The sequence below is a fragment of the Drosophila miranda genome, chromosome 4 (genome assembly GCF_003369915.1).
Source record: "Drosophila miranda strain MSH22 chromosome 4, D.miranda_PacBio2.1, whole genome shotgun sequence".
Classification (NCBI taxonomy): Eukaryota; Metazoa; Arthropoda; class Insecta; order Diptera; family Drosophilidae; genus Drosophila; species Drosophila miranda.
This window is the reverse complement of record NC_046677.1, coordinates 20,766,222-20,792,982: the sequence shown is the minus strand read 5'-3', so window position 1 is coordinate 20,792,982 and position 26,761 is coordinate 20,766,222. Positions and strand designations below refer to the sequence as shown.

At 42.9% G+C, this 26,761-nt stretch overlaps 1 protein-coding gene across 1 annotated transcript; it reads left to right on the top strand.

Moving 5' to 3' along the window:
* The first annotated feature begins 16,451 nt into the window (after positions 1-16,451).
* On the top strand, positions 16,452-17,688 carry LOC108163922 (malonate--CoA ligase ACSF3, mitochondrial-like). Its single transcript, XM_033393010.1, has 3 exons — positions 16,452-16,456; positions 16,541-16,743; positions 16,815-17,688. Exons 1-3 carry the CDS (start codon positions 16,452-16,454, stop codon positions 17,609-17,611), a joined length of 1,005 nt encoding a protein of 334 aa, XP_033248901.1. The 3' UTR covers positions 17,612-17,688.
* Positions 17,689-26,761: the final 9,073 nt, after the last annotated feature.

Sequence of the window (26,761 nt, the reverse complement as noted above, 5' to 3'; positions counted from 1 at the left end):
CCCGCCAACCCCGCCATCATTAGCCATTAGAGCGCCATAATGCGTTTCATGTTTAATTATGGCCCAAGCTGTGCAGCGTCCATGGCACCCCCTGCACCCCTTGCACCCCATTCCCACCCCCCTGTGGAGTGCGTCTGGTGGTCAGAAGTTTAAGAATTCCATTAGATAACAGCTTTGATGACTGTCGAGTGGCCTCCGTTTGTGGTTTAGCTTGGATTGCCTGCAATCGGAGTCATCGGGTATTGATTGCTGGATGGGGATGCTGATTGCAGCCATTGATCCATTAACGATGCCATTGTGAGCAGCTTTTGAGAGATTTTCAAGACTCTAAATGGATTTGAACTTGATGTAATGACGGGGGCTATTTTTCGTTTGGTTTGGTTTTAAAAGGCGTTATCTAAAGCAGTTCAACGAAGATCAATTGAATTTAACAAGTAACTTACAATCCAATGAGGACTTGGGAGTCTCTGGTATTCTAAGGCTCTCTGTGGGTCTTTCAGTCGGTCCAAGAGGAGCCTGGCTTAGGCGGTGGATCGTTCCTATTGAGGGAGGGCATAGAAGGAGGCGTGTATTTGATATGTGTGGCAGCGATTGCCTCTACAATGTGGGTTCTGTAAAATTCCCAAATTCCAAAAAATACATTTAAAAAATTCAAACATCTTTCAGGAACAAAGAAGTATGTATATATTTCCCTCCCAGGCATACCCTCTTCTATTCCCAGATTATTCTCCTAGACTCCTATTTAAAGAGTTTTGTGGTATCCATCTACTTTTTGTGATTTTATTTGATTGCTCTCCATAACCGCTTCAACTGGCAGTCAATTCCAGAAGACTTCACGAGAGATGGGGGCAAAGTTCTCTCTGTTTCTGGTTTATGGCATATTATCCTTGCAGCGTAATTGAAAACGCAGAGTTCGTCTGATAAACAGCCAGGCAGGGGGAAAGCGAGAGAGAGAGAGAGAGAAAAGCAGCAACGGACGTTCCAGAGATTCGTGATAAGTTTTTCTGACACGGCCAATCATTTGGCTAGGGTTCGTTTCTACGTGTCTCGCGTTGCAATTTTCAGCTGAGCTCATGTGCAAACGAGCAATTTTCCGCAGCCGCCAGGAAGAAAACTCCGCTGCGGCTGGGGTCGGTGGTCGGTGCTGCAAGCTGCTGCCTTTCAATCAATAATTTTGAGCTTCAATTGAATCAAATGCGATTTGTGCATGTCCCAATCTGACCAGCAACGAGTGCAGCCCAGCCCCAGACCCAACCCCAACGCCAGACTCGATCTGCAAGGCTTTTGCGTATTCATTTTCCAACTAGAGGCCTGGCGGCCGGGACTAATTGGTCTTGACTTGATACACTCGCAGAAAATATACATAGAAAGAGGACAGAAGCCTTCCTTTGTTGGTCTGAAATGGAGGACTCGGAGGACTCCAAATATTTGTCAAGTGTAGAAGAAATGCCCCATGCCCAATTTGGCTTTTGGGCCAGCTCTTTCCGCTTGAAGCTGCATTCAGGAATTCCACCCATTTGCCACATTTGAGGTCGAATTCGTTGCGGATTAGACGGGGGCCCCCATGGCCGGATTCGCACTTCAGTGTTTCCATTATCGTTGAGGGAAATGCATTCGGTTGTTGTGTGGCTTATCATCATCTTGTGCTGCTCCTCGGGGAGCGGCATAAGGCGGTATGGGCCGAGCACATGTCCGGGCAGCACGCTGCTCAGATGCGTCCACACGAAGGACGAGAAACTGTGCGAGTGCAAGCCTTTCCATCTTCAAAGGATCAAGCGCAGCTGCCCAAAGGGCATGCACTACGACTGCAGGGAGCATCCATTGGGCACCGATTGCCGATGCTTTTTGGCGTAAGTGGAGTGTATTTTTGTTTTTAAAACCATAAATAAAGTAGTTCATAAAACACTGAATGTCTATCTTTGGTTTATTCGATTAGCAAATGTTTTAATTGATTTATTTTAATTATCCGTCACTTCTTATCTCCCATCTCTCTGGGGCGCACCCTCCCCCTTTCCTTTCAGAAGGCTCGCATTACGCATACGCCTTGTGGGCGGCTGTTGATACAAGATGCTGGATATAATGCTGTATCTGTGTGTGGGCCTGATGTGTATCTCTGGGCGGATGTTTTCCGTGTGTGTGTGTGTGTGTGTGTTATTGTTATTGCTTGCGATGCGGTTCATTTGGTTAATGCACCTCATCTGGGTCGGGCCTATTATTCACGGCTGCATTGTATAATGACAATTTCCATGAACGAGAGTGTGGATGCAAATGTGCGAGTGGATGTGGATGTGTGCACCCTTTGTTGCCCTGCAGGCCTTTGTGTATATTTTCTGAAGCATTCGAAAATGCTTCCGACATAAAGCAGCCACCTGGAGTACAACCCGGACTCCCACAGCCCACAGACTCCTTTAATTAGTGGCCGCCCGGTGCGGGATCTACAATAGGCCACAACTTCCATTTCTAGGGTTTAAAGTTTGAAAATTGATCAGATTTATGGCAGATCAAAGTGGATTGTCGGCACATTTTGCTGGCTTTCTCCACCATATGAAAATGATAATTCATAGCTTTTCGTTGGGTTTGTAATTTGATGGCATTTCAAGGCTTTGGCCTGTCATTTAAGTCTATGTTTTTTGGCATGTCATGCGAAATCATGGGCTCTAGTACGTCAGGCCATTTCAGGCTCTGAAATATGTATCAAGGATTCGTTCATTAATATCTTTTCAATTCAGGGAGGTGGTGTTTTATTTTATGTATGATTTTTAATAGCAAATATCTCTCTCGCTCTCTTCCTCTTCACGGGTTCGTCCTGTGAGACCTTCCTGGAGCACATTTCATGCGGATTTTCATCCGTTTCAAATTAGTTTTCATCGGTTGGGCATTTTATACCATTTTAGAGGTATTTTAATGTGTGGTAGCAGCACCTCTGGCATGTGGCTTTGTTTTTCTTGCGTGGTAGAAAAGTGCACTTTCAATAAATAAATGCCGAGCCAGGGCCGAGTGCTCGAGCATAATTTCGCGTTAAAAAATTACAATAATTTTTAATTAACATCGCCAGAGGGGTTGCAGTCGTGTAAATGCCAGAGAGAGAGAGAGCAGGCAGTGCAGAGAGCGAGACAGAATTTTTTTTTATAAATAATTGCACATTATGCAAATGGAGCTCCTCAAAGAAGAAACAAGGGGGCGGAGGCGGAGGCGCAGGCAGGGGCAGTCCAAAGAATCCTGACGAGGCGGAAAATTGGAAGCCACGCAGAAACAACAAATGTGGAAAAATCCAATTAAACTAAATGCGAAACACACACGCATATACACACATGAATGTATGTGTATGTTAATCTGTTCTAAAGCTATGGAAACCCAGAGTTCTTGTTCTAGTTTCCCTTTTTCCAGCACGGCGGTTGCCCTCTTTCTTTATAAGAAGGTTCCCTACCAGATGGACATTATTAAGAAGGCCAAATTCAAGGGGCCAGCCCCTAACGATCCCGACTGGATCCTCGATCCCAATCCACAATCTCCCAAAGAGTCCCAGGCCAAGACCTAAGGGGAGTCCCTTGAGCCGGCCACACATGAAGCCTTTTGCTAATTTCTTGCCGCCTTAAAGAAAATTAATCAAATTTGGAAAATAATCTTAAAAAAGATTTTCTCATTTCGGCCCTTGGGGATTTGGCTTGAGACCGAGATTGCAGCACCACTCGACGGAGAGACAGAGAGCTGCTCCTTTTTCCATTCCATTCCAATTGTCAAGGAGCACTTGGGGCAGGAGCTGCCCTGCCACGCCCCTCACTAATTTTATCTATTTCTTGCACTTTGGACCAAAAAGCAATTGTCTTAGACAACGTTTCATCATCAAGTCAGACGAGTCAGGGAGCCGCCTTTTGCCGCCATCGCCCCCAAGTGCCAAATGTACACAGAGCGGGTGGTGCGGGGGGTGTATGGGGCTGTGTGTGGGGCTAGAGGCGGGCTGCATTTGTGTGGGCGTGGCTGGTTGAAGCGCACTTGAGCTTGAGCTTGTTGAAAATCAATTTCTTGCATCATTGTTTGCCAAGTGAAGTGCACTGGAAAATTTCTTCCTAGCCATCAAAGCGCCGGTGTCCTCTCTACTGCTCCACTCCTCTCTGCTCCACTCCTCTCGTCTGTACTTTTGTGTACTCCTCCCCTCCCCTGCCGCTCTCCTTAGGGTAGGTATCCTTCTCGACTGTATTAAAAATCAGCGTCATATTGATGCGTCGTTGCCCAGGCCAAATGAAAGCAATTAAGCTGCTCAACTTTTCGACTGCTAATTAGAGATGGGCCCACATGCGGGGCCAAAGGAAGAACTAGGAAGATCTCTCAGAGGATACAGGATCGGTTAAGGGTGTGCCGTTTAGATGCTAAAAGCTGTAAGGGCATCTAATTTGGCACAAAAAATCTTTTGTAGGTTCCTAGAGGAGATACTATCTATAAATCCGTTCAATATCGATAGATTTTGCCATCCCTAACGAAAAGGATCACGACCCTGGGCAAAGGAGCTTGCTAGCCCACTCCTGGCACATTCATTTTCGCCTGCCTGATTACTTTTGGCCAATTGTTGGTGTTGTTGTTGGTCTGAAAGCCTGCACCAAAGTCCGCTCTAACGAATCGTAATGCAGGAATTAGCTTCACAAAAAAATCTCAGGCCAATCTCAGTCGCTCTCACTCCACCTTAAGGTGTGCCCACACGATACCTTTTTCTAGGGCATGTTTTTCATTATCTAATAGATGAAACAGATTGAATAGTCTGGAGTTTATGCCATCGGAATCGCCTTGGTGCCGATGCCTGAACCATCGGCAAAAAACGCATCGTGTAACAACCAGCTTTTGCTAGGAACTGACACCCATGGTCACAAAAATGGGGAAGGGGAAAGCGGATTGGGGCACGAGTGAGACGTGCGCGCATCCGCTGCCGCCATTCATTTGGGCACTAATTTCAGGATTCCTTCTATTTTTCGGTCGGTGGACGAGGGGAAACCAGCAAACGAACTGAAATTCTCTCGCACCCTTTCGGTCCAGGACGAAAAAGTTGTAATTTTATTTTCGAAATTCGTTTAGTCCTCTGTTTGCCCAAGAATCCGTTATTTTTCTTTGTGTGTGCCCGCCCCCCCCCCCCCACACTCCCTCCCCCGAACGCTCGGTCCATCCCAAGCACGAAATGAAGTTGAAAACTTTTGCCCACGCCCACGCCCACTCCCACTCCCTGCCCCCCTATTTTCTTATTTCTCTTCTACTTTTTTTTTTAGTTGGTAGAAGCCAGGGTGCATTTTTTGTAAGGTGAGGCATTTACGCCGTAGCCAAGCTGTTCCTTTGTCCCTTTCCTTATCCGATCTGCCTTGGTGGTTACCCGCTTGGGATCCCCCCACCTCATACGAATAGGCCTTGGTTGAAACCTTCGTTTAGTTGGGCCATGCGTGGATCTAGGGAAGGGGGCGTGGGCCGTCCCAACCGACGCTGTCATGTCATCTCATGTTGATGAAGCAACCGGATGATGAATGGACGTGCGCCACAGTGGAGCTTCAATTGATGCAATCAGCGTAAAGTGACAGTTTTTTTTTTGTTCTTGTTGTTTACCCTGGCAGGTAGAGTACTTCGATTTTTTAACGCAGAACAGCACACTCTCCGACATAACAAGGCTTTTTCTTGATCGGGATGATAAGATAGTAACAAGTTCTTTTCTTCTTCCGTTTGGTTATACCTTAATTTTAAAGTTAGCTCTATAATACCCTTGAGGTTAGTCTTTTGTTGGCATATACCTTGTAGTATTTGTGTAGGTGGGTATATAAATAGGTCTCATGAGGTCCAAAAAGAGGTTCAGAAAAAGACAATTACGAAAATTTTTGGGTAGATTTTGATGATAATTCAGGAGCTGTGTGTTAAATGCTTTTTATTTTCAATTTTTATTATAAAAGAAAATAAATAAAAATTTTAAAACAATTTTTTTCAAAATATTGCTCATAAAAGTATATCCTGGTCCAGGACACCTCTTGAAAACAAGGTATAGATGTATTTTTTCTACTTTTAATTTTTGTAAGCTCCTATTAGTGATCTCTGATATTATTTTAACGAAATCTGATGACTATTTACACATTTACAATGCCTCACTCCGTTTTCGTATATCTCAGGCGTACCCATGTCTGAGTATCTAAAACGTCGGTGCTTGGTGGTTCGCTCTCTGTTTCCCCATCTTCTAACGGTTATTGTTATTGTTGTTGTGGCTGTTGCATTGATATGTCGCGCGTCCTTCGGCTGTCGCCTAGTTGTTGCTGCTCGTGTGGCTCCTCTCTGGTTATTTGACTGGCGGTTGATGAGTTCGGTTCGATGTGTCTTTTTTTGAAGATAGAGGTGTGTATGGGAAAACTTCAATGAAGGAAAATCTGGTTGAACGGTTCAAAGGGGTTACAGCTACATTTTTACAGAATTTATTAGGAATATTTCAAGCTCCTTTTTGCCTTTAATATCTTGGCTCCATAGATTTTAAAGTTATTCCAGAAAGACCAGAGTTTTATTTGACCTGAAAAAAATAAACAATATTTTTAACATGAATAATTTATATTTGCAAACACAAACTACTAATATGTATCTTATAAATTTATTTCGAATATTTTAAGACCCATAAAATGTTTATTTATAATATTTAAACGTCTCTCTCTGCGAATTTCTTTTATTTTCAACAGATCTTAATTATAGATACGTCTCTGAAATTTTTTTTATTTTTTGTTTTCAGAGAACTTGATTGAACTAAAAATAAGTGGCCGCCACTTAAATCAAAACAAATCAAATCAAATGCTTAGCTGGCCATATTTGTACCTGTATAAAAACCACTCCATTATCGACAAGCAGGATAAACTATCAGAGGGTATCCATGTCCAAGTGGAAAATATGAAAAGCTTAAAGAAAACGTATTTATATTGTTTGACCAGGGTTTTCTTTCTCCCGCTATCTGAACTGAACTTTCCTGTGTCCGATATGAGGAAAATAAAAATTGCTTTTTGGTCAAAGTACACAAACACACAGGCTACAGTGGACACACACGAATGGGAGTTGGCCTGGCCAGAGCGGAATCTACAAAAAAATGGAAATTAAGTTGCCACAAAGCAGATACCCTCCAAGAGACATGCCAGGCAGTCGGCCCGAATAAATGCACGAAATCAGCATAATGTAATGGAAACAATTTTTATGACAACAGACCAAAGGAACCCACCCAAAAACGGTATGGAATGGTATTGTATGGCAGGGCATGGCATTGGGTGACAACAACAACAAATGGCCATGGCCCTGAGGATGGCATCCTCCTTTGGCAGTCCCATCTGAGACCCGGGAGTCCTATCCCACTCGGACTCCGACTCGGACCAATGTCAGCGTAAAACTGACAAATTAGCATTTTTTCCATTTTCCGGATCCCGTTTCCTTGCCCCCCACCCCCCGCCAACTAAATATTTGTCTGGCGACCGCAGCAGAAAAAAAAAACTTATATATTTAATGTAGAAAAAAAAAGGAAAGCCGACTGGTAAAATAGTTGAGTTGAGTTATTTTTGCAGCTGACCTAATTTTATAATGGAAAACTTGCGATAAGTCGGACAAATACCAAAAAAAAATAGTAAGTGGGGGGCGGAGTTTCGATGCGGTTGGCCGAAGTTTGGAATACCCTTGGGGTGGGGCGAATAATATATGGATGCTGAGCAGATTAGGGCATATAATGTATGGAAAAATATTAGATGCTTTGGAAATAGTAGATGGATGTTCAGTGGATTGGGGTACACATAAGGGATGGCTAGAAGAAATTCAAATGGAAATTATTAGATAAAGAATTGGGAGTATGCTGGACAATATATTATTGGGAGTTTCCAACCAGTTTCTATGGCTAACCGATAACTTTCTAACTCAAAAACTAGATCTTAAAGTCGCAATAGTTTTAGAAGACTTTACCCTGCCACGAAATCTTCCATTACTCGCCCTTGAAAGAGTATGAAAAAAAATTACAAAAGGCCAGCAAGAAATTGAAGGCAATAGATGAAGATGGCGAAGAAACGACAAAGAAGAGCCCCAGAGGTGGAGCTGGAGACAGTGCTTCAGGCAGATAAATAGCCAGTTGGCCCTGGTCTTAGTGCCTTTTCATTTCATTCCATTTCATAGACCAAAAGAGACAAATATACAGCGAACTAGAGAGAGAGAGAGAGAGAGAGAGAGAGAGAGAGATGGGATAGAAGAGCTGGAGAAAGGCGCGCAAATAAATCTCTTTTGTGTGGACCTGAATTTAATTTCCACATGCTCATGAATAATTTTCAAATTTTCAAATTCAGTAAAACGTGAAGCGTATTTCCGGAAGTCCTTCTCGCCCCAGAAACGCCCACCCTCCCACTCCCCTGGCGACAGGCACGACAGGGAATGCGACAGCGACAGGGACAAAGACAGAGACATCGCACTCATCTGACGCTTAGTCCTTTTAGTCCTTTTTGGGCATAAAAAGTTATGTCAGCAGAAGATATATGGCCATATTAGAAGACTCCCAGCCTAAGGCCCGGACTCCCACAACCAAATCACCTGCAAAAGCAAAAGCAAACGACATGAGAGCAGAGATTTCTTCAAAGTCCTTTCCGTGAGTTATTTGCCCGAGATTTTCCACTTGGGAAAAAAACAAGGGGAAATCTGAATTAAAATCAACTGAAATTGTCCCTTTAAATGGGAAATATTTTCTTATTTCTCTTCTATGCTCAAGCCCACCCGAAAGAAAAGGATTCATTAGACTTTTTGGACTCTTCCCAGATGTAAAAAGGCACTCAACTCCCCCGTTTTCTGGGGGATTGGCTTGGCCAGGAAAGAACCATGAAAAACGAAGACCTGGGCTGTGAAGGGCAGTCCTTTTTTTGTTGGAATTCACAGCCAGGATCCGGCAAGTCCTTGCCCAGGAACCGCTGATCGGTTTGGAAACGTCTAAAAGCTGCCAGACCGGACACCTGCTTCTGTAGGATGTGAAACAGAAGCTTTATGTCGTAGATTGCAATCGCCTGCGAAGAACATCCTGCCATAAACTCAAGTTAGCCCTCCATTTTGGCTTTGCTCTCAGGAGCCGTCGTATGGGTATTGCACTCCAAGCTAATGGGCTGTGCTGCTCTGATGAAGAGCTTCAAACCCCTAGCCCAAGGGAATATTTTCGGGATTTAACTTACTAGAGAAGATTGCCATAGTGACCGACTTTGACTTCGCCAAACTCAGCAAGAATGTAGATGTCCAGGCAATATTATAGCCGTAAAAAATATATGCAACAAACAAAAAATCAAGTGCCTATACTAAATTTAAAGACAAAAATTATAAATAGTAAAGAAAACAAATTCCTTTCTTCTCTCTCACTCAAGCCTCACCCTTTCATAAACTTCACTTGAAACGAGAGCACTCATTCCCTTGTGATTCTCTTCCTTACTGCATCACACTACTACTCTCCAGTAATGGGAGTGGAAAAGGGACAAAACTTGACGAATTTTCAAGCACGCACACACACACATTGCTGGAGCTCACGTGATCGAACGAAAAAAAAAACGAAACGACCAATAGACCAATAAATAAAGATTTTGGCAAATGAAAAACAAAATTATGCAAAAATTATGTGCTTGTCTACATATACAAACAATACATATAAATATCACACATTGCCGAACTTCTCCTTCGTTGAGCTGCATTTGTGTGGCCATTTTTCCTATTTCTCCGCCCCGCCCTTGGTTCAACACATTTTCTTGCACTTAAACACATTTTTTGTACATTTTATCATATAATCACTGCATCACTACACTAAACTTCACTTTACACAACTGTGCGACATTTTCCCTTCGAATTTTTCACTATTTTCCGCATTTTCTCGAATTTAAACGCGGAGCTGAGTTACAAACGCACGGTTTTACCGACGGTAAAATGAAAGTGAGAGCGCAGCAATGCATTCATTCTTCGATCTCCTCCTCCTCTTCCTATTTGCGCTCTCTCCCACTCTCTTGTTAGCTACTTTGGCGAAAACAAAATGGAAAAAAGGGAGACAACGAAACCATAATATATTTCAGATGTTTAAACTTATTCCTCTGCTACTGCAAAGAGAGTTCAGTTAATTTAATTCAATTAATTAACTTCACCATAAGCAGCACCTACACCGCGCATTGTATCTCTCCATCTCACTCCCACTCCCACACTCTTTTGGTCACTCTTTGATCATATTATCCGCTAGTTTTCTTTTGAGTTTTATATTACGCTCTACACTGCTAAGAGCACCAAGAGTTGGAGAGAGAAGCACCAAGCTAGCTGTTGTACTGAGCAAAAAAAGACCCGAGAAGAGAATGAGTTTCAAGTTTGGAGCGAGTGTAATTTCATCATGAGCCTAAGCTGCTGCAGAGAGCGTGGGAGGAGTAAGGCAATTAGGAAGAGGAGTAGGTGAGCATAGAATGAACGCATTTGCATCGCTCTCACTCAAAGCTGGCAATGGCGCACCCAAGGGGGTGGAAGGGAGAAGCCGGCCCACCCTTCAGCATGCTTAATAGTAGCAAACAAATGTGTATATAATTTTCGCTGCATATTTAAAAAAAAGTTTCTTGCTTAATTGATTTGATATGATATTCCGAATTAATTTTTCTATTTAAATGAAACATCATTATCTAACGCGTAACAATAACGTCCCCCTTTGCGAAATACTAGCTACGCCTTTGGCAGCAGAATGAGAGATCAAAGAATGAACGCATTTGCGACGCTCTCACTTTAATTTTTTCACCCGGCCCAAGCGTGCGTTTGTAAGTCAGCTCCGCGTTTCTATCCGTGGAAATTGGGAAAATGGTGAAAAGTCCTACCGGAAAAACGTTGGGCAGGTGTGTGAAGTGAAGTTTAGTGTAGTGATTCTGTGGTTATATAAGAAAGTGTGTTTTTGAGCAAGAAAATGTGTTTAATAAAGGTCGGGGGCGCAATAGAGGCAAAATGGCGGCAAAGATGCAGATCTACGAAGGAGAAGTGCAGCAATGTGTGATATATATGTGCAATGTTTGATAACATACATACATATGTATATGTAAATAATTATATTATTTAAACATAAATTCTTTTTTTTATGTGTAAAAATCTAAAATGCGTTTTTGTTCCGTTATGGTGTGTGTGTGTGCTTGAAAATTCGTCAAGTTTTGTCCCTTTCCTACTCCCATTATTGGAGAGTTGTAGTGTGATGCAATGAAGAAGAGAACGAAAGAGGAATGAGTGCACTCGTTCCAAGTGAAGTTCGTAATAGGGTGAGGCATTCCCAAGACTGCTGATCTGACTCTCTCCTGTCTAGTGTGTCTACACGAACTTCGGCCCTCTTGTACCTCACCACATGTTAATAAAATGACTAAATTTTGCGCTCATATTGGAAATCATTTTGTGCGTTTCGCTTGCGGCTTCTGCGCGGTTTTGTCGAAGCTTTGCAACTCTCTTCATCAGAATCGTAAAAAACGGACAAGATTATGGGTAAGTGAGAAAAAATACGAAAGAAATCATGTCGTTATCCACTGTTGATACCTTTCTTTTCTTATCAATGATTTTAAGAGAATATGCACTTGATTTTAAAACCCGATACTTGTATGTACCCGATTGTATGGTTTTATTAGATTTATGCAGAAGCAAGCCTTTCTGACCCCATAAATTATTTATATTCTTGATTAGCATTAATAACCATGTCTGTCCGATGAGCGCCTAAATCTCAGAGACGCCCTCTGGTTAATGGGAGCCATACTGTCTGAGTATCGGGTATAAGTGTAGAGTCGCGGCAGTGGCTGCGAATCCCAACGTTCCCCCTATTATTTTTTTTGTAATGTTTATTTTGTGGTGTAAAACTTCAATCCATAAATTACATCCACTTATTATTTCTTTAATGGCTCTGGCACGCTGGAATGGCCGGCGTTCGGTTCATTTAAAATTATTTTAAATGCTCGCCATTAAATGGGGAATATTTCATGCTGCACTTCAATTAATGCGAATGTTGCCAGTGACAAAACAAACGATAATTATCGGATATTCATATATGTACGTGTGAGCGGTAAAACGTGGACGAGCATCACTTTTAATGACCCATCGGTACAGTAGGATCTATGAATATAAAGATGATGGAATTCCTTGCCATATGGTTCAAATGTTAGGACAAGAAATTAAGGCTAAACTTTGTTCTTTTAATAACTTTAATTGGCCTCTTGAACTATTTTTTTTTTTGAAACCATTTAATGGCTCGTTTTTTTTTTTATTTGAATGGTGCTATAAATAGAGACCTGCACTAATAGCAGATAAGTGTAGATACACCTTTGAAACGCACTGTATCACATAGGATAATTGTTGAAAATTCTCTATAAATTTGTTTAATGGAAGTGCACTCATTCTTGAAATACAGTTGATCGGATTAAACTCAAGGATACTTGAAATTCCATCAATTGATCTGTGCGAGAGAGCGGAACGGAAATCGGAATCGGATATACAAATTCAACCATAAAAGATGAATCTTTTGATTTGCAATTTATTATAAAAAAAAGTGTCATCTGTAGCCATTTGGAAATATTAATGAGATTTTTATTTGACCCCAACTTAAACACAAACAACTTGTGGTTGTTATTATTTTGTGCTCTATTTAGATAATTATTATTATTATTAAATAATGATAATAGCTAGTTAAAACTAAATATTAACAGAAGTTGGAGCTATAGCTACTGAGGCCTTAAGCTCATTTAGATAATTGAATTTTAGACAATGTAGAGGAACTGTAGGAAACATTAAGCTTGATTAAGTGATGTGTTAAATGGATGTGAATGTGCGCTCTATAGGTCTTTCCCTAATGGACTTGGAACAAATCTTTCGATGATATCTGAAAGCAAAAGGCCACTGAAGAACAAGTAATTAATATCGCACAAGTGGAGTCACAGCCACAGAAAAGCCGTGCAAACATCTGAAGCCAATCTGTATCGTCTCTATCGCATCTCGATATCTGCAATAGCCAGGCTCCCCTGTCCCATCCCGTACCGTGCCGTTCAGGCCTTGAACAACAAACTGGAGGCTATACTCGTAGTTGGATTGTATGGATTGTGTGGATTGTGTTCCACTTTGCTTTGACAAGTGGGAATAAAATAATACTCTCGGCAAAATGAGGCAAAATATTTATGAACTGCTGACGTCGACACTCAGGATGGAGTGTGGGGGTGCCGTGGGGGACGACTGACTGAGTTGAGGCCGAGTTAAGCTCACTTCAATGCATTTATTTTGCGAATTTCATTTATCAGCCACGAGCTCCACAGACGTCAGAGCTGGGCAGGAGAGCAGTACAGTGCAGGACCGTCACTTGGATGGGAATGGACGACAGTCGCTGTCCCTATCACACTCCACTAAGGAATCAAGGACCACAAGGAGAAGCTTATCGTAGCAAATCCTATTGTCGTCATATTGACATAACCGCAGAACCATCAGAATCGCCACCCAACCCCAAAAATAATCCTCTCCCTTTCTTCTTCTTCTTCTTCTTCTTCTTCCTCTTGATGCTTTTGCTTAGGGCTTTTTCAGCGAAATAACTCTGGCTGGGGCTCCTTTGTGCCTTTCACTGCGGTCGCTTGCTCGCACTCGGAGAGGAAAGCGACTGCCAGTTGTTGCTATTTGTGTGCGTCCTGCCCTACAGGGTACTACAGGGCAAGGCAGAGGAGGAAGTTTTCCCTGATCAGCAAAGAACTTATGAAACTTTTTCCTTATACCTTGGATGATCATCCAGACATCTTCCCTGAGAATTATGGGCTGAAATTGTTGGAAAATCGGAGGACTTCATCATATAACTCCTAAAGAAAGGGTGACTCTTTTAGGGTATCCCAAGTCTCGGACTCTCTTCCTCTCTTCTAGCTCTGTTGCTGTCCCATTTACTGCTGCTCCTGCAGTGCCTGTTGTGTGTATCCTTTCGCTTTTCAGTGGCTCAAGAAGCGTAAGGACTTGGTGGAACTTATCTTTTACGGCGACTCGTTTGTAAAATGACAAAATGAATGGTGCGGTCAGCAGCTCGTCGTCTTTGTCCCGCTCCATTGAGTTCCTGAGCATTCCATCAAATTTCACTTCCTTCCACCGCATTTTCCTAAACAAATTGAGAGGCAATGCAGGACAATAAGGACACACTTTGAGGGTACAAGTGTTGTGATAAGTAAATGAATAATAACTTGACTTTTTGAATATGAAATAGGTCCTTCAATAAATCCTTTAATAAATACATTTATTTTATTCTGTCCAACATCCTTGAGCCATGGGTGTATTTAAATATTTTAAAATTTTATTTCATCTCTGATGAACGTAAAAAAATGAAAAGCCATTAGGGAGACCATTGGGGCTGTCCGACTGGAATACGGACAGGAAGTCAGACACTTTTTAAGGTGAAACGTATGCATAATAATGTGAGTAACGGCGGCTGTATGCCCCCTCCATCGAATTAACTTTGGTTTTTCGGACCCCATTGAGGCCTCCCCGACCCCCTGCGGGGCCATTGCACACTGTACTTATTTGCGGCAGGCCGCACACACTTTTTATTCGTGGTCGAAATGCAAAATGTGCGCCGTCATGTTGCCAGGCAGCGACAGGGCACGGCTACATCCTGAACCCATCTCCGTGCCATCGCCATTGCGCACTTAAACTCACCTCAGTGTCGGGTGGGGGAGGGGAGGGCAGGGAGGTCAGAGAGCTAGAGGGGTGGTGGGGGGCCAGGCGCCTGGCCATGTCGTAATTAGCAGGGTACAGCGTTGCCGGCGATAATTAATGACGTTGGTCACGTTGGTTTCATGTCGATTTCATTTCATGACACGGCCGCAGGCAGGCAGACTCCCTCACCTCCATGCCACTCCCCTCCACTCCCCGCCACTCCCCGCCAGTCCCCTCCTCCTGTGCGGTGATTTGTCAAGCGTTCTCATTGAAAAATAAAGAAAAACTGCCTCGACCTCGCCTGCATGTAAATCTACATTAAATTGAATTCCGCTTGCGAGAGAGAAAGCAACTTTTGTTTTTTTTTTTTCCTGGTGCTTCTGCTCCATTTCGTTGGGGCCTTGATTAAGCGCCTGACCATTTTGAAATTCAATGCAATTTGAACTTTCAATTCAGCTCGATTCGATTCGATTCGTTTCATTTGGATTCGATTGCTTTCGGGTTGCGCATAATTGAATAATTTATGGACCCGAGGCCAAAGTTGTCTTTGATCAAGTTTTTCCAAGCGGCTCTCTCTCTCTCTCTCTCTCTCTCTCTTTCTTCTCCTTTGGCTGCTACTCTATCTCCCATGGCTTTAACTTTACATTTTCAATTGGATTATGCAGTTTACAGGAATACCCTTTTCGGCGGGTGGGGTAGCACCAGCTAAAAGCAGACCAGACCAGGACCCTACCATATGCCAAACCATGTTGGACCCCTAAAATATACCCTCTCCTGCTCCGATTCGATTCGTTGTTATCCCCGATTCATTTTATTAATTGTTGTTTAAAAGAGAATGAATTCTGGTTCGATATTTACATATCACTTGATTTGCCAAATTTTCTGGGCAGCTCTTGAGCGGACTCCAATCGAGTTGATTAGAGTGAAAATTCCAACGCAGCTTGTTAACTAATTGAGTGGCCGTTGGCACCCAGCCCCCGACCCCCCAACCAGCCTCCCCACCCAGCCCCCCCAACCAGCCCCCCTCTCAGGCTATAAAATTAATTAAATTCATTTTGTTTGATATGGCCGCGTTCATAGAACTGCAACTGAAAGCACAAGCAATGTCCAGGCTCATATTGGCCATCCTGGCTCCTGGCCAGGAGTCGAATGCCTTTCAATAATGCAAAATGTTTGATTTACTTGTATTTGCTTTTGCCAGAAATTCTCACAAATATTTGCATAGAATACAATGTGCAACATGCACTCTATTTCACGTATTTAAACATTAAATACTTAATTCGCTTAGTCTTAATGCATTCGACATCGAAATGGGGGTATTGGGCGGCTGAATTTCATCGAATTAGCTGCATTTTCCAGCCGGTACTCGAAGGGCGCTTGAAAAGGCTCACAGGCAGAGTCGGGTAAGAACTGAAATTAGATCATAACTGGCGGCTGTGGACCCTCCTCTCCTTCCCTCTATGTTTATCTCATCCCTCAGGGCCAGTGCTTTAGAAATCCTACGAAAAGCCTACTTTTACGTTTATTTTTTTTTAATTTTCAAATTCTAGGAATCGAAAAAAAGAACAAAATTGTATGCCATGAATTTACAATACATCAGTTTGCTAGAATAGCTCCATCATTTCCCATAGTCGGGTAGTAAAACACTTGCAACGAATCACAAAACATACAATTTACAAAATCGGTATAATCTAAGATGAAACACAAAAAAAAAACAGAAAATTACAAAAATTCGTAAAAGTTTATATAGTAGCTTTAACCCTTTTCAACATCTCGAACATCGTGTGAAACGCGAGACAATGCTGTGAGTGAAGGACTTTTGGAAAATGTTCGCAAATTTGTTGCGGGATTGCCGCCAGCGTGTGGGATGGCGCCCGTGAGTGGCTCCACAAGCGATATTCCCAGTTCCCACACACTTCCTCCTTCTGCGAAAGAGCTTCAAGCGCGGCAGCAAATTGCTGTTGCCAACGTTCAAGATGGCCATGCTCTATCCGGACGATCTGGCCATTAGAGATAATGTGGGCGAGTACACCTACTTCCAGCTGTATATGGCGGCCAAGCGACTATCCATACAGATCTCCAATATATGCGGTAGATATTGAACATTGAACCCCTGACCCCTAAAGAGTGGGTCACTCACACCTCAAAGTTTGTTCTTTCAGGCAGCGGCGCTTCGTTGCCTGTCGGACTTTTCTGTGCAAACGATGCCATGTGGATTGTGATGCTGTGGAGCTGCTGGATGTCCGGCCAAGTAGCAGTGCCCCTGCGTACGAGCCCAAGCCTGGAGATGTTGCGTCTCCAGGCAATCGACTGTAAGGCAAAGCTGTTCCTTGGCACTCCCGAAAACGCGAGCATTGTCGACGAACTGGCCCAGACCCTGAAGGCGGCCACCATTGTACTGGACCATGACTTTGTGCCTCCAGTGAAGGAAATCTCCTCCACATCGATGTACGCCCAGCAGCTGGTGGTCAGCGGAGAGTCGGGCGTTCTGATGCCAGAGGCCATGCTGCCCAATGACTTCTACGAGAACAGCATAGCCATGCTGCTGTACAAGTCCACGTCCACGTCCAACGAGAGCCACAGCCCCAAGCCGGTGCTGCTCAGCCACCGCAATGTCGACGCCCAGATCCACTGCCTGATCAACACCTGGCGCCTGGGGCCCAGCGACACCTTGCTGCCGGTCCTGCCGATGGTGCACATGCACAGGAGGGGATCTTCATTCCCACCGGCGACATATGCGCCTACTACAACGATGCGATGTGATAACCGTCGGCGGTCTCCAGGTCAACGCCTCGGAAGTGGAGAAGGTGCTCCTCTCGCATGGCCATCCCGGATTCGGTGTGGGGCAATCGACTCTGTGTCGTTTGCATTGCCTCGCCCGACGTCCAGATTGAGCTGGAGACCATCGCGACATATTTCCAGGAACGCTTGCCGCCCTACAAGTGTCCCCATGTCGTAAAATTAACAGGATATGCCCTAAACTCTTGTTAAACTTTGATCTGAATAAAATCAAGGCATTAGAAATTTCTATTAAAACACATTTCTGTCTCGTACAAAAATCGCTTCAACGACATTCTTTCACCTTGGATTCCTTTCCTTTCACAATGCCAAGGACCAGCGGAGGGAAATTCTAGCCCCTTGGAAAAAGGAAGCCCTCTTTTGCACTCGTTCGGAGCTGCTGTAAGAGAGAGAGAGAGAGAGAGAGAGAGAGAGTGGATTTTTTGCATAGCAGCGAGCGGCTCTGCAATGCACGGCACGGCACGGCGATGCCTGCGAATAGCGGGAAATGACAATGGGGTCCATGTAAATAGGGAAGGAATTCAGCGGCGCTTGGCTTTTTAAACGGAAAGTTTTTCTGTTCTTTTTGTTGTTCGATCCATGAATATTTTCCAAGATTAAATGCAGTCCAAAATATTTTGCATTCAGCTCACTAATTAATTTATTTTTCTTTTTTTTTTTTTCGTATAAAAAAATCATTGTTTTTTCACTTATTATTATTTGTTGGCGCCTTTTGTTTTTTGTTGGAATCAACCGCTGATACAGCTGGTTGAAGGGGACCAAATACTTGATAAAATAGATCTGACCCGATGTCAACCAGCTACATACAGCCGTTGTACATAAGCACACACTCGTCACATACAAATACACATACACATACACAGAATTGAATTAAATTGAATATTGTTTGCATTTCATTAAGCACGTTTTGTTGCCGGCTGCCCTGCCTGCCGGACAGCATCGCATCAATATACCGACTGCAAACGCATAAATCAATTCCATTCCCACTAATTACAGGCCATTGTTGTGGGCGGGTATTATTTTATTTTTGTTAAACAATATTAATTGAATAAAATATGCATGCAGTAAATCAATTTAACAATCACGACACAGAGAAATGACAGGCTACCCTGTCTATAAATATATAGATTTTTAAATCACTCTTTGGGTACTCTAAATGTGGATCCTTGTGGATTGTTTGATTGGTTTATTCGGGGTTTATTAATACATACACTCATAGGTCATAGGTTAGACAAAGAACATTTTTTTTTTTCTATTTTTTCGAAGAATCTTGATGAATCGTTAAAAAAGGAAGATTTTTGCATATTAATTCAAGAATTTTTTCATAAGTGCGTCTAACCTATTGACAAGCAGTGTATATATATTTGCTATAAAACCCATCAAACCCCCTGTTTCCCAGGTATTTCCTAGTCTACAACGATATGGAAATTTACACCAAATTTCGTCTGATTTGTACAGATTTTCTGCATTTTAATTTGCCAACTTTAAAGGTTTTTTACTGACCACACCCTAGCCACCCACTCCACTATCTCTGGCTTATTCCATTCATTCACGCCTTCTCCCACACAATCTCTCTTCGTCTCTCTCTCTTCCGCTCTCTCTCTCTCTCTATGGCTTTCATTCTGGTGCTGCTGCTTGCGCCACATTAGCTTCATTTGTTCTATTGTTTTGATTATGATTTACAATGCCCAATGCGTGGCTTTTGTTGCTTTTGTTGCCCGCCTGCTTGCTTGCGGTACTTTTTCACGCGCGCTTGTGTGTGTGTGGGTGTGCATTTGTGTTGAACAAAGCATAATACATACAGCATTTGCATACAGCGAAAAGAGACAAAGAGCGAGTGGGGGAGTGCGAGAGAGAGCGGGATGGCTGTATGCCACACAATAAATTGCATTTAAGCTGTGTGCCAAAATGGTCTTTTGCGAGAGTAGAGGGTATGCAAGGGGTATAATGATTTTGATCGGATATTTGTAACCCAAAAAAAAAGGAGGAATTTTCTTCTATTTTTAAGTTTTTTATAAGATCAAAGCCCAGGCCTATCCCTCGTATATCCTATATTTCCTTTAAGGGGTATCTACATATTCGGCCAGCCTAATCCTTAATTACTTTGCTGTTGTTTTCTCTTAATTCCCACACACTCACTAAAGCTGTTATTAACGCTTATTAGTCCTTTGGTGGAGTACGTAATACCGCCGGGTAATGAAACGTATTTCCCCCACACAAATCCCTGCCCAATCGAATCTTGAATTTGTTGGCTTTAATTTTCTATAGAATAACATTAGTGACTGGGAAATTTTGCAATCGACTTCTAGTAGAATTTGCTCTTCTCGAGAATCGTCTCAATGGCATGGTCGCACTTGGTCGGCTCCTCCCTGCCAGGACGTGGATCCGCCTTTGTGGCATTCAGTTGCTTGGTGACGACGATATTGCCCGGGGGGGTCGCAGCGGGGGCCACGGCCTTGCTGGTGCTGGGCTCCACCGCCAATTGGTCGGGGAAGAAGTGCGCCTCCAGCTGGCGCACACCCTCGGGGGTGCTCAGATCGTAGGCAAACTTCAGGTACTTGTCGAAGAAGTTCTTGGTCTTGTTGTTCCGTTCGCGATGGGGAGACTTGGACCTGGGCTGGGGCAGGACCGGGGGCTCCTTTGATTCCTTGGACTTTTTGGGCGAAACAATTTGGGGCTTGGGCACGGGTGTCGCGCTCCTTGGGGCCTTGAGTGGAGTGGGCAGACCAGAGCTTTGGTATGTGGCTACGTCTAGGTCTTGATAGTGCCAGTGCCCGGAAGGCTTCAATCGCGTCAATCTGATCGACTGCATGGGATCCTGGAAGTCCTGGGGCTTGCTCTTGCCCTGGACCGTCTCCGGGGTCGGCTTGCGAAAGACCAGCTGCCGCTGTAGCGACTGGCTCTGGCTCTGGCTCTGGGGCACCTTGTCCTTGGCTGCAGTCGATTCGGCCACCGTCTTCGAGAAGTCGCTGATCTTCGGAGTCTTGGGTTTTCCCGGCACCGACGGCTTGCGTGTCGCTAGGTTCTGCGCCATGTTTCTGGAGAGAACAATACTTTTTGAAGAGAAAACTATTTCGAAATATTATGGAATTTTTGAACAAATTATTCTATGGAAATCAGAAAATCAACTGAGAATTTCACAGCCGAAAGGCAAAAACATCTGATGAGAAATGCAAAGGAATTTCTTCTAAAAATAATTCAATTAAAATTTACAGAAAAAAAAAGAAAAATATGCTTTCTCGAGTTTTGCATTCCAGGATTTAAAAAAATATAATACACAAAAGAATTTGTACCCAAGCAAAAGGTTTATAATCCTCTTAGATATAAAGTCCTTTTGCGTTTCCCGTTATTTTCCGCCACCAAACGACAAAAAGTCAAAGCTTAAAAAGTGGGTAATTTAACAAAAGCGAAACGAGAAAGAGAGATCCAGAGAGCGCGATAGAGAGAGAGTTATTTTGCTGAATTACTTTTTTTTTCGGACAGCTGGTAAAAAATAAAAAATAAATACAAAAAAAAAGGGAAAATAACAATTAATTCCGGATAAACACATTTTATAATTAAAAAATTCCTTTCGTTTCTTGACGAGTTCACAAAAACAAAGACAGCGGAGGAATGAAGCAAAAAGAAATAGCAAAAGAAATTAAGTGAAAACAGGCAAAGAGAGAGAGAAAGAGAGAAAGGACAGACAGACTGAAAGGAGCAGGACACGAGGCGACTGAGTGACGACAGGCAGGACGCAGCTTAGAAGACTGACAGCCAAGACTGGCAGATGGTAGAGGGGCTGGGCGGGGAGGGGGGGGGCTGCTGCAGGAACTAAATGCAACACATGGCGAATGCGCAATGTTGCCTGGAATTTGACGAGAAAACAGAAATTTAATTATCCTTTCAGGGCACGGGAGCACACAGAGAGGGGGCGGTGGGGGGTGCCTCTAAGCTGATTAGGGTTAACGAAGGGATTCGCTAATTTCTTCTTTTTCTAGATTTTTTTTATCTCCCATTAGATATATATTTTTTTTTCTTTTTTTTGTAGAGGGTATTTGCGCTGCATTGAGTGGGGCGTATAGGAAGCCATAGCCATAAACCATAGCATATTCTGAATCAAAGGAATGTTTTTTATACCCGATACTCAAAATGAGTATTGGGGCATATTCGATTTGTGGTGAAAATGGATGTGTGTAACGTCCAGAAGGAATCGTTTCCGACCCGCTTAAATTATATATATTCTTGATCAGCATCAATTATAAAATAAATGTTTTGATCCAAAAATAATAATTATTCAATAAAAATCAAGAATAATAATTATACAATAAAAATCAAAAATAATAATTATAATAATAATTGTTCAATAAAAATCAAAAATAATAATTGTAATATTAATTTATAATGCTAATTTATTTTAGATTAAATTGAATTTTACTTTTTTTCCCCATCGTTTATTGCCCCGCAGATTAGCCCACAGAATTTTTGCCTTTAACATTCGGAATGTCCCTTAAACGAAAGCGTATCTAAACGTCCGCTACCCTATAAATCATTTATTTCTTTTTTGGTTCTTCTCCTTTTTTTTCCCCCCTTTTTTTTTGTGCATTTCCGTGGAGCCAGTAATTTATTGTTTGTTGCGTAATTAACCTGCCTCGTGGTCGTGGTCGTAGCGTGGATGGCTTTCACACTTTTCTGCTGCCTAATGACGTTAGATACATTACATTTTGCATGCCTCCAGGATGGAGGCAGCAGTCGCCATTTTATCGTGTTTTTTTCTGCATTTTTTTTCGCCGCTCGAAGGGCGAAAGAAATTTCATTTCATTTTTGGTGATTCGAGTCTTATCTGGGTGTAAAGTCGTCCACGTAATTAGTTTCATTCCACGGTGGACTCCCAGGTCCCGTCGCCCCCCTTCTTGGGCGACCTGTGACGGAGTTTTTTTTCGCCCCTTTTTCGCTTACATTTCAGAAATTTTGTGCGCAGCTTGGCTAAAAGTTGTTGGGCAGGGGGGCTAGGGGGGATGGCCAGGGGGTGTGTGAAGATGTAGCCAACTGAAGGGGAAAAAGGTTATAAGCGGTGGGGCGGCGGGGGGCAGCTGGCTGGGCCAAATGTCAGCTTAGACCCTCGCAGGGAATGCGAAATGACAGGCAAATTAAAGCTGAATGGATGGTTTCGGATTCGGGTAGGAATTGGGGATTGGAGATCGGGTTCTAGCAGGCGGCGGACAATCTATCAGAGATACATGTTACCTGATAACGGTATTAAAATAGCCACGCTTCAGCGGAACACAAGGAGAGAAATGCCTGAAACACACAAAGTAAAAATCTCCACTGACATTTGCTGGATGTATATTTGAAATGGAAAAAGTTTGTGACAAACAGAACGGGCTGCAAAATCCTATATATAATTGGATTAAAAGTCAATTTTAACAGCGACTGTCGCCTCCACTGAAGGAACAACTGATTAAAGGCAAGGACTTTATGGACATGTCACAAGTTTGGACATTTCCGCTGATGGGATACCAACGCTGAACACTCGATGGGTTTCTGGGGGTTTTTTTTAGTTCAACGAAGAGTCGAGAGAAAATTAAATGAGCTTTCGTATTGGTAAAATAGGCCATTTTGTGCAAAAAGAAATATACAAATATACAAAAAAATATAAATAAATAAATGAATAAAAATATGAATAAAAATATAAAAAAATATTTCTACTCATATAAATAAACACATGAATACAAATATAAATAAAAATATAAATATAAATACAAAAATAAATAAAAATGTTAATAACAACACACATAAATTTCAATAGGGCATCTTTTGAGCTGGCTCCAGACTATCTTACAAATATTTTCATATGTTCTTTGATTATAAATATGTACATGTAGAGATCTTTAGTGATTTCCTTACAAGTAACTCCATAAATAAATGCACCATGATATTAATTCTTCAAAAGTAGTTTCAAGTCAGGTTTATTCATATCTTTTTATCAATCGATATACCTTCTTGGCCTACCCTGGACTGTTGGATATTTCTGTCGATAGATTGTTAATAATCAGCCGATTAAAAGGCATCCAATCCTACAAAAGTGTATCTATATCCATAGCAATATTAAGGATTACAGATTAAACTATTACATTTCATTTTCTGTAGTGGGGATTTGCCCAAAGTCGTTCCCTAAATATTTAATATTTCTATAAAAAGCTTAACTGCTTCTCCCTGTCCTTTGTTTCATAGACCAGCTTCTTTCAGTGGCTCATTGTTTTCCTATTCTGCTGGTAATGTCCTAAGTTTTCGTTTACGAGCCTGAGAACCGTTCAACGCTCAACATTCAAGATTCAGGATGAAAGGAACATTTGTATTCCTCGAGGAGGGAATTGTTCTGCTTGAAGGGCATCTCTCTCAGGCAGCCTGTTGCCAATTGTTGAGCAAACAACTATTTACTTGACATTTGTGTTGTACCCCACCCCCCACGACCCCCACAACCCCACCAACTAGACTGCTATTCTTTTCCTTTCATTCGGGTCCTGCGCCATTGTCCTGGCCACCTCTCACCATTTTCCTGCCTCCGAGCAGAGGCAGTTGCTCTTTCTTATGCCACTCTCCGGGGCATTAGTGTCAACAGAACAACTTGCAACAACTTCTCACCTGCCTCTTGAGCTGTTCGTGCAACATAAATCTCTCTGCCTGAGTGGCAGTCAATTGGAATTCCCGAAAATATCTGTAAATTGCAACATAAATTATACGCCTAATCGAGTGGGGAAATCTGCTCCCATGTGCTTGCCCGGAAATGGAGTCAACAAACAACAAATAGCAGGGCCTCGACCTTTGGATACCCAGTAGTCGGTGGAAACTAGAGAAGGGAAAGGATTTTCGCGAGGAATGAGGGGGATCGGGCCAGACAAGAATTAATGGAATTTTCTGCCAATCTGCCAAAAAGAACCCCAAAAGAATTGATGATGGAAAACGCTTTAATACGAGTTTTCAAATGCGGCGCCGGATCATTTCAGAGGGTTTCGGTTTCGGTGTACATTATGCAATAGAGAAGTTGATCGATGGCTCCCTTGGTGCCCAGTGCCAGGTTCTCCAGATCCACATCGGATAACCCTATGTTCAGTTTGTCCAACACTTGAATTTCGAATATTTTCCAGCTGTTCAGGAACATCGAATGGCTGCTGCAGGCCTTGTACACGCTCAGATCCACCAGATCCTTGTATATCTTGGCCACCAATCCGGCCACGGGTCGTGGATCCCGGAACAGGCTACGAGTGCGGCTGTTCAGTCTGATGCCTCGTTTCAGGAGCCAACTGTCGAGCGACTTGCGTTCTTCTGGGTACAAAAAATAGTCGATCATTTTCACTCAGATTCAAATTTTGCAAAGACAAAAATTTATAGATTTTTCTGTAGCTGAAGCCGAGATATTGTGTGCCGAAGCAGGTGACATTTTGCCAAAGAGCATCTTGATGAAAGTATTTTCGGCTTTTTTTCAAGAATTTTATTAGTTGTTTAAGGATTTATTCCCTTTCTTTTTTGTGGGTTTTCTTTACTGGCAGTGTGCCAAAAAAGGGGCAAGATCTGACCCAATCTAGGCACTCGTTTTAGGCCTAATTCCTCGCCGATCTTCCAGGATTTTTTTCTGATTTCTTTTGATATTTGTCACTCTTTTTTCATGGTTTTTGTACCTCTTTTGCTTTCTTCTTTCTTCATTTTTCTCTAGAATTTTCCACTTTATTTCCACCTTTTCTTTCCTATCATTTACCTATGCCATTTCCATCATTATTACTCACTTTTTGGGCAGCCTTTTGACACTTTCTAGGGCCTACATTGAGTCTCCATTCCTGCCACTCGATTTGCTCGTTTCCTAGGGCTCCTTGGAGCTGCTCCTTCACGACCCGCTCCCCGATTTATGTGATATATAAACCTCTATCTTTAGGCCCCATACGATCTATAGGGTATAAGTGTGTACTCCACGAGTTCTTTGAACAAAAATTGAAAAATACATCTCTTGCTGTTTTCTCGCTTTGTCTTTTCCTCCCTCTCTACCTTCCCCCCCTTCCTCCCTCTCGCCATCTCTGTTGCCGGCGCCATTCGTTGATGTTAACATTTCCGCTTTATTTGTCTGTCTGCCCTTTGCTGCCCGACGCTTTATCTATGAAACCCCATACCTCTCCCTCCCCTCTCCCCCCCCTGTTTTGCAGTGCTTTTCCACCTACATTTATTTGGATTTTTGTTGCTGCAGTTGCAGTTTTATTTGTGCTGCTTTCAGCTCTTTTTATCTCTTCAGTGTCGCTGTCGCTGCCGCTGTCTCTGTCTCTGTGGACGTTGACGTTGTCTAATGTTTTAAATATAAACTCCCAAATAATGCACAAAATAAAAACATAAATCAGCTTTGGATTTCTTTTCAATCCGTACAAAAGAAGATACGGATATGGCCAGAGGTAAGGGAGGAGCCTGGCAGGAAGGACACGGCAGATACCTCCTCCTTTTGTTGTTCAGACTTGTTCGGAAACCATAAATTATTTGCCAAACAAGTTTATCCAACTAATTTGATAGTCTGCTGGTTTGCTTTTAGTGGTTTTCTCTCTCGGAGTTTTCGGCTTTGGGAAAAAAGTTTAAGAGGATATCAGAAGGAGGTCTTTGGGAAGGGATTTAAACAAGTAAACAATCCCCCAAAAGATATACTTTTAGTCCTTAGAAGAAATACCAACTAGCATCCATCGATGGAGCATCCTTTGCTCGGACGACTGAGCATAACTGACAGTTAAATTTCCCGTTTAACTACCCCTCTCTGGCGCTCTGCCACACAGATGAGCGATCAATCAAATTTGACATGCAAAGTGTGCCACCAAGGACCCCCTGCTGGCTCCTGCATCTTGCGGGCACGTTCAGGCAGCCATCCCTACCAACTTCACCTGGCCATTTAGCCACACGAAACAGTTAATTAAATGATGAAAGCATTGACGTGTCGCAAGCACTAAACGGACAACCGACAGGAGGAGGCAGGCCAGGAGTGCTGACATGCGAAACCAAGTGAAACTGCAGGATAGACGGAATGGCATGGACCGGCAAGGACTGGTCTGTAAGCCAGGGAGGTGGCAACTTGCTAGCTGGCAACTTGACAGACGCACGTTCACTGAGTCCATAATGCAATGCCAGAGAGAGAGGGAGAGAGAGAGAGAGAGCTGTGTCCAGCTGTGGGAGACACGAGGCACAGTGGTGCCGGAAAAGAGACCACCACTTGCATTCTTCATTATATTGCAGCACCGTGGAATAATCAGTCTTTGATTGTGGGATCTTGTGGGGAATCTTCGTGGAATGCACCACTGTGCAACGG

Bases quoted from the DNA above. Each gene is read 5' to 3' on its own strand.
- LOC108163922 (XM_033393010.1), top strand. The intron at 16,744-16,814 runs GTAGATATTGAA...TTGTTCTTTCAG, and splicing joins ACAGATCTCCAATATATGCG to GCAGCGGCGCTTCGTTGCCT.